This window comes from Hylobates moloch, unplaced genomic scaffold (genome assembly GCF_009828535.3).
Source record: "Hylobates moloch isolate HMO894 unplaced genomic scaffold, HMol_V3 SCAFFOLD_1, whole genome shotgun sequence".
Lineage (NCBI taxonomy): Eukaryota > Metazoa > Chordata > Mammalia > Primates > Hylobatidae > Hylobates > Hylobates moloch.
The window spans coordinates 119,438,950-119,448,022 of NW_026652276.1; the positions used below are offsets into that span (position 1 = coordinate 119,438,950).

Consider the following 9,073-nt stretch of genomic DNA (forward strand, 5'->3'; position numbering starts at 1 on the left):
GTAATAACATGGAATATAAATGCACTAAACTCTCCAATAAAGAGACATAGAGAGCTGAATGGATAAAAACACAAGACCCAACAATCTGTTGCCTACATGAAACACACTACACCCAGACAGATACACACATAGGCTGAAAAATAAAGGGTTAAAAAAAGTTCCATGCAAAACCAGAAAAGAGCAGGAGTAGCTATACTTATATCAGAAAAAAATAGATTTCAAGACAAAAGGTATAAAAAGAGACAACGTCATTGAATAAAGAATTCAGCGAGAGGATATAACAATTCTTAGTATATATAAATCTAACACAGAAGCATCCAGATATATAAAGCACATATTATTAGTGCTAAAGAGAGAGACCCCTATACAATAATAGCTGGAGACTTTAACACCCTACTTTCAGTGCAGCATTGGACAAATTATCCAGACAGAAAATCAACAAAGAAATATCAGGCTTAATCTCCACTATAGAACAAATGAACCTAATAGCCATATTCACAGAACATTTCATCCCACAGTTGCAGAATACACATTCTTCTCCTCAGCTCATGGATACTCCTCAAAAATAGGCCATATGTTAGACCACAAATCAAATATTTAAAAAGTTAAAAAATTGAAATTATATCAGGTATCTTCTCTGACTATAGTGGAATAAAACTAGAAATGAATAACAAGAGGAATTTTGAAACTATATGAACACCTGGAAATTAAACAATATGCTCCTGAATGACCAGTGGCTCAATGAAGAAATTAAGAAGGAAATTTTAAAATGTCTTGAAACAAATGAAAATGGAAGCATGATGTACCTAAACCTATGGGATACAGTGAAAGCAGTACAGGAAAGTTTATTGCAATAGGCACCTACATCAACAAAAGCAGAAAAACTTCAAATTAGCAACCTATTGATACATCTTAAAGAACTAGAAAAACAAGGGCAAACCAAACCCCAAATTAGTAGAAGAAATAAAGATCAGAGCAGAAATAAATGAAATTGAAATAAAAAAATACAAAAATCAATGAAATGAAAGGTTATTTTTAAAAAAGATAAAATCAACAAAGCTTTAGCCAGACTAAGAAAAAAAGAAGATAAAATAAATGAAAATAAATAAAATCAGATTAAAAAGTAGACATTGTGTCTGCTGCCATGGAAATTCAAAGGATCATCAGAGGCTTCTAGGAGCAACTATATACCAATAAATTGGAAAACCTAGAAGACATTCCTAGACACATACAGCCTACCAAGATTGAACTATGAAAAAATCTAACACCTGAGGAGACCAATAACAACACTGAGACTGAAGCTGTAATAAAACAGGTCACTTCAGCCAGGCCTGGGAAGTTCTGAACTCATTTACCCAATATAAGCTGGACTTAGCACTTCAGTCCCCATCTCATCGCCAAGATGGTAAAGCCCAAATACAAAAGGACAGTGCACCGTCAACCTCTTCAATGCCAGCACCAACCCAGACTGAGGGCAGGAAGCAGGAGGTCAAAACATGAGGGACCAAGCCACAGTCTCAGGCCTGAATATGCACAGGCAAAAGAAATACAAGAACAGTTGTGGTAAGATCATTAAGCTCCTGGAATATCAATCAAAGGTGGCTTCTGGCACAGTGGCAAAAGTACAGCCAAATATCAAATAGTTTGAAAATGTACATGTGATTAAGCAGTCATGATTACAAAAACTTCAAGAGGAAGTGGATACAGTTATGAAGGATTCATACACAGTTGTCATGAAACAAAGCAAGTTACCAATGTCTCTTCTCTAAAATTGAATCCAGCCTCAACTCAAAGGTGCACATTCCTGATACTGAAAGTTCCTGATACTGAAAGTTTTAAAACTACATTTGGCCCTATGTCACAAAGGAAGCAACCAAATTTATTTGCAAGTGATATGCAGTCTTTTATAGAAAATGCTGAAATGTCCACTGAGAGCTATGACCAGTTTCTATAAAAGATCATGATTCAGTAACTGAAGACACTGGTGGGATAAATGAAGCACAAGAAGAGATATGTAAAAAGGGACAGTCCAAAGGAATACAGGGTGAGCTCTCCAGGGTTATAGATTCACCAGATGTTGTAGTTCTGGTTGCTGATGCTAGAGATCCAGTGGGTACCCATTCCCCTCACATTGAGCCTTGAGCCATACTTGAAAAAGAATAAACCCTGGGAACACCTTACATTTGTACATATCAAATGTGACCTTGTTCCAACCTGGGCGACAAAATGGTGGGTTGCTGTCCTCTCCTTGGATTAGCCAACACTTGCTTTCCATGCAAGTCTTACTGACCCCTTTCGCAAAGGAGCATTTATTCAGCTTCTGTGGCAGTTTGGAAAGTTGTACACTGACAAGAAACAGATGAGTGTTGGGTTCATTGGCTATCTAAATGTTGGCATGAGCTCTGTGATATAAACATAGTGTTCCAAGAACGTTTGCAATGTGGTCCCCATTGTAGATGAAATATCTGGAAATACATTACCTTGATATGTTGGTTATGCTTCATTGACTGTCCAGGTTTGGTTTACTCTTCTGAGGACTTGAAGACAGACATTGTGCTAAAAGGAGTTAAGTAGGAAAAATTAAGACCCCTGAAGACTGCATTGATGTTGTACTTGAACAAGTAGAGCCAGAATATATCAGCAAGACATAAAAGATTAATTCTTGGGAGAATGCTGAGGACTTTATTGAGAAGCTAACTTTCTGGACTGGGAAGTTACTAAATGGTGGAGTAACTTACTGACTTACTGACTGTGGGTGGATAGTCCTCAATGACTGGCTGAGAGGGCTGGATTCCTTTCTTTGTCAAGCTGCTTAATGGAGAGTCACCTGTGGCCCCCCAGCTTTCACCCTCCTAGTCTGTGGAAGTTGCCACAGAAGCAACCCAGAACAATCCAGAAGAGGAAGTGACAGAAGGAATACCAAAACTGTAGGTGAAGTGACAGAATCTGTGACTGAAAAAGAAAAAGAAGAGAATAGTCACTGGATGCTAACTCAGAGATGCAACCAATTCTTGTGCATGGGTTCAGCAAAAGTTTGGCAAACTCAATGTGGTGCCTCAGTCTTCTGGGGATGACCTGGTTCCTGTGGATATGTCATATCTGGAGAAAGAGCTTGGGAGCTTTTCTATTGAAGAAGAGGAGCAGAAGCAAGAGATGATGAAGAGTCTTACTAGGAATCTGAGGAAGAACATATGGAAAAATCACACCAAAGTCATTATTAAAGCTCTAGATGAGAATATTGCTAAATATCAGAAGTTTTTAGACAAATCTAAAGCTAAAAAGTTTTCAGGAGTCAGAATATCCAAGGGACTAAGTGAAAAGATATTTGAAAAACATGAAGAGCAGAGAAAAATATCTGAAGAAGATGTAGATGATACACAGTATCTACCAAAAAAGGAAATAAGCAGAAGTCATAGAGGGAAGAGGAATATTCAAGTAAAACTTGCAGGATGCTTACATCTAAGGAATGGAAGTGAGCAGTACAGCAGCAACAATCCAAAAAATTTTGTGTGCACTGCTATGAAACACACAATGTGAAAAATACAAACGGGAACCAAAGGAAGACCAATGACTCAGAGGGACTGAAGCACAAACACAAAAACTCAGATATTAGCAGTAATGTTTAAAAGGTTGTGTATTATACAAAAATATACCAAAAGAAAAGAAATCATTGTAAAATCCAGTATGCTGAAGCTTTTCCCCAGTGTAATTTTCTAAGTGTTCTACAGTTTTAGCTCTTAAGTCCTTGATTCATTTTGAGTTACTTTTTGTATGTGGTCTAGAGTACAACTTCATTTAGTTGTCTGTGTATATCCAGTTTTCCCCATACCATTGGTTGAAAAAAATTGTTCTTTCCCCATTGAATGATCTTGGCATCCTTTGTGAAAATCATTTGTCCACTGATTTATAAATGCAAGGATTTATTAGTGGGCTTTCTATTCTGTTCCATTAGTCTGTGTGTCTGTCTTTTTGGCAGCACCACACTGTTTTGATTATTGCGGCTTTGTAGTAAGTTTTAAAATCAGGAAATGTGAGACTTTCAACTTTGTTTTTCTTTTTCAATATTTTGGCTATTTGGAGTCCCTTGAGAAGGATTTTTGTTTTTCACGAAAAAAATGTTATTGGGATTTTGATAGAGATTGCATTGAATCAATAACTTTGTGTAGTGTTAACACCTTAATATTGTGTTCCAACCCATGAACATGGTATGTCTTTCTATTTATTTGTGTCTTCTTGAATTTATTTCAACAATTTTTGGTAATTTATAGCATACATTATTCTACCACCTTGGTTGAGTTTATGCCGAAATATTATTTGATTGTATTTTAAATGGAACTATTTTCCTAATTTCCCTTTTGGGTTGTTTATTGTTAATGTACACAAACACAACTGATGTTTGTGTATCAATTTTGTATCCTACTACTTTGCTGAATTTATCAGATCTAACACTTTTCTCATCTTTCAGTGAAAATTTGAGTTGCTTCCACCTCTTGGCTATTGTGAATAATGTGACAATGGACATGGGTGGATGGATATGCAGTACTTCCTAGAGATCCTGCTTTCAATACTTTTGGATATATTATACCCCAAAGCAGGATTAACTGATCACATGGTAATTCTATTTTTAATTTTTTGAGGAAGCTCTGTATTGTTTTTCATAGTAGCTTCACCATTTTACATTTCCACCAAGTATGATTTCAGTTTCTCCACATCGTGACCAATACGTATTTTCTGTTTTTTTAATAGTGTCTGTGCTAATGGTTGTGAGCTGATATCTCATTGTAGCTTTGATTTGTTTTTCTCTTATGCTTAGTGATGTGGAACATCTTTTCTTATGCTTGGTTGTGAGCATGTGCTTTTTTTCTGAATCCTCTGTATACATGGCTGCTTTCAGATATCTTAATTTCTCTAAGAGGCTCACTCCTGTTGCTTCTCTGGGCTTTACATGTTATGTTATATTTTTCAGGAATCTCTTGCCCCACCTATGTTCCCCTTTGTTGTCTCCTTGTGGTTTTCAGGAACTGCACCCATCACAAACCAATCCCACAGGCATGGGACTCTCATACAGGTCAGAAGTTCATAAATTTAGTCTGCTCTGTTCTCTCAGTTGTGTAGGATGGAACCTTCCAGAGCTGCATTGGGAAGGAGGTGGGACAGTGGTGAGAAAAAATGCCACAATTTTTTTGTTGTTGTTGTTATACTTTAGGTTTTAGGGTACATGTGCACAATGTGCAGGTTTGTTACATATGTATCCATGTGCCATGTTGATTTCCTGCACCCATTAGCTCGTCATTTAGCACTAGGTATATCTCCTAATGCTGTCCCCGCCCCCCCCACCCCCCACCCCACAACAGTACCCGGAATGTGATGTTCCCCTTCCTGTGTCCATGAGTTCTCATTGTTCAATTCCCACCTATGAGTGAGAACATGCGGTGTTTGGTTTTTTGTCCTTGCGATAGTTTACTGAGAATGATGTTTTCCAGTTTCATCCATAATTTTTTTAAATCATTTCAAACATGGCTTTTTTTTTTTTGGATTCAGAACTTAATTGCTGTAGACCTATGGCTGTTTTCCATAGCTCTTGTAAAGTTATTTTAGCCAGTCTCTAGTTACTTATTTATTGTTTTCATGGGGGAATGATGGCCTGGAGCTTCCTAGTTCACTGGAAGTTCTTGCATCTCACTCTCAATGTATTACATTCTGATGTCTATCTGGATTTCCTAGATCTAATTTGAGTACTCTTTTGTTGGCTCAACAAAAAAAGCCATTAGTTGACCATTTGTATTTTCTCCTTGGTGCCTACTTTTAAATTAGTTTTTATTTGTTTTTCTAATTGATTTATATGAGTTAATTATTTATTCTGAATAATATTCTTCGGTTGATTATATAGTTGCAATTTTTTTCCGAATTTTACTCCTTGACTATCGTTAACAAAAGACCATGAGATCTGCAAAGGCCAAAAGGAAAGCTTATATTTTCTGAGAAGCAATGGATAGAATTGGGAGACACAGCCTTTGGTATAAATGAAGGTACACTGCAGAGAACAAAGAGAGGGTTTGGCTTTCATAAAGTTCCTACCCATGTTCCCAATCATGTCTGTTTATGAAAAGGAGGGATTCAAACTTGTTCGGTTCCAGTTGGTTGATGTAGCCAAGCCCTGATTGGTTGAGGCAACAGAGTGATTGGGTTGCCTACAAGTTTGAGACCACAAATCCCTTTTCATTGAAGATTTTCAGATGGTCAGTTATGGAATGTTCAGTCTTTGGTTATAGGAGATACTCCAGCTTGGAGTTGTACAGGCAGAAAGTTTGTTGTCAAGGGCTGTATTTTCTTCAGAGAAACACAAAGTATGTGACCACTTACCAGCCTCTCACCTCACTATGAATGCCTACTTCTCTTTTCAAATTTAAAGCATCTCTGTTAGCCACAGAGAGTCCATCTTGCTTGGAGAGTCTTTCCACAGTTTTATTTTACACAGTCGTTACTTTTATGATTTTTAAAATTAATTTCTTAATTTTAGTATTAAATGTTTTACATTATGGTTAGTGCATTTTCCTTTTTAAGAAATTATTTCCTATCCAAAGTTCATAACTTTTTTTGTACTTTATCATGTTTTTTATGTCAATACTGATTAGTCACAAATCCTTCTTTGTCTCTTTATTCAAAGAGTTGGCTAATTTTGTACTTTAAATTTAAATAACATTTTAACATTTTTCCCCAGTTCTACTTAACAGAGAAAAAATATTTTAGTATGTATACTAGGAAGGAGTGCTACACATAGGAACTATATGATATTACACATATCATACTATGAGGGTTTATTAATTCTAAGAATAGTAACTAGAAAGTCATATTTATTTAAGCTTGTATTTAGATGGTTTTATGCCGGTGTCATTTCTATTTTTGATAATCAATATAAAGCGTATGTGTAAAGACTGCATGCAGATTTCTCCTCTGCATGTGTAATGATTTAACACTTTTGGTATCTTTGCTCAACATTTCCATATTTGTTCTTCAATAAATATTAAGGTGTGTTTTAAGAGAAAATGTACCATAATCAACACACATTTGAGAAACATCATTGGAAGCTTACTGTGCACATTACCAATTCAAATACTGTTGTTATTACTGGAGGAAATAAATCTACTTTAATTAAACTTTTTTCCATCTGAAACATTATTCTTCCAAATAAAACATCTATTAAAACTGAGGAACTCTTTGGAACATAGAATGGAAAATATTTCCTCTAAAAAAATGGTAAAATATTTCCCAATTTGGAAAAATACATTTTAAAAGTAAATCATATGAAATTAAAAATATAGTATGAACTAGATCCAAATATTAACTTGTATCATTGAATCATGATGCTAGAAAAAGAATTTTCTTTGATGGCCCATAATAGACATGCCATAGATGTGCTATTAACATATTCTGAGATCCTTGAGCAACCACATTTGCAATAGGAAAAAAAAACAACAGAATAATCAAAGACCCCAGCCCAATTATGAGGCTTCATGGCACCACCTGATATCCATCCCCTTATCTATAATAGAACAGGTTGGTAGAGGCAGTGTTCCCGAGTGCATAAAGTTAAGCATTTATTGAGTGCATATGATACACTGTGTGATTTTTTTATATATTAATGTTATGAAATTGGTTATTATTGTATTGCACCTGTTTTACAAAATAAAGATAGTGGAACTAAGAGACTTGACTGTTTTACCTAAGATACCAAAGATAATCTGCGGCAGAGATGGTATCTGACCTTAGTTTCTTTCTGTTCTGTCATGCAGTAGTAGATGTCATCATTTAATCAAATTCATGATTTCATTATCCTCATATTAGGGATGATCAAACTGAATTAAATTAGATTAATATTTTCAAAATTGCACATTTAGCAAGTGGTAGAAATAGGACTTGAAATCAGGAGATTATTAGAAAAAAATGCAGTCTCTTTCCACCTAAAATACAGTTATTATGGCCATGTGTGAAGCACATTTGGTTCCTCCTGTAGTGTTGACCTCTTGTGGCTTCTGCTATATAACTTAAAGCAGGCGTCCCCAACCTCCAGGCCAGGGAACAGTACTGATTCATGGCCTGTTAGGAACCAGACTGCAAAACAGAAGGTGAGTGGTGGGCAAGTGAGCATTACGGCCTGAGCTCTGCTTCCTGTCAGATCATCAATGGCATTAGATTGTCATAGGAGTACCAACCCTATTGTCAACTGTGCATGCATGCGAGGGATCCAGGTTGCATGCTCCTTACAGGAATCTCAGAGTAAATAGTTAAAACTTTCAGTATATGATTCCACTTACATGAGGTATGTAGATTAGTGAAACTCATAGAAACCAAAGGTAGAATGGTGGTTGCCAACAGCTGAGGAAACAGGGAAATGGGTATAGAGCTGTTTTGCAAGATGAAAAAGTTCTGTAGATTTGTTGCATAACAATGTGAATATGCTTAATACTGCTGAACTATACACTTAGAATAATTGAGATTGGAAATTTTATATTATGTGTATTAGGAAAATACTACTTATTAACTTACTTTTTTTTCACAGTGATCTGCAGCCCTGGATCATATAACCCCCATGATGGAATTCATTGCCTTCAGTGCAATAGCAGCCTGGTGTATGGAGCAAAAACGTGCTTATAAGCCATTATCTTCAGTTATTCAGTGGTTTGTTAAATGCAAAGTGTATATTTGAAATATTAACATAATAAATTATTATGCCAAAATTAATCATATTTTACAAAAAATGGTGTCATTATTTTAATCAAATACTGTATGTCCAAATGCTTTATGAGGGCGAAAATCCTCTAGTCTTTATCCATTAATGCCAAACCTACATATGATTCTAAAATATTTCTAGTATCACTGCATTTTAAAAATAGTTTCAAATATACTGTTATCAGGTTAGCCCAAAAGATTTTTCAGGATTTTTCAGAAATATTCTGTTTTATCTTTACTATATGTTCACTAGATCCAGGCCACCACATTCTTGTATAATAACTTTAATTTCAGTTTGTTTCTTTATTTTGATTTAAATTTATAGGATTTTATTCATTCTAGT

The 9,073-nt window shown here is 35.5% G+C and overlaps 1 protein-coding gene and 1 pseudogene across 2 annotated transcripts in view; both read left to right on the forward strand.

Moving 5' to 3' along the window:
• Positions 1 to 8,742, forward strand: part of ZPBP (zona pellucida binding protein) — a 155,005-nt gene extending 146,263 nt beyond the window's left edge. For both annotated transcript variants that reach the window (XM_032758120.2, XM_032758121.2), the window contains exon 8: positions 8,561 to 8,742. In XM_032758120.2, the coding sequence (XP_032614011.1) occupies positions 8,561 to 8,655 (95 nt within the window). In that variant the 3' untranslated portion in view covers positions 8,656 to 8,742. The remainder of the gene's footprint in view (positions 1 to 8,560) is intronic.
• Positions 1,403 to 3,626, forward strand: LOC116809400 (nucleolar GTP-binding protein 2-like; annotated as a pseudogene).
• Positions 8,743 to 9,073: the final 331 nt, after the last annotated feature.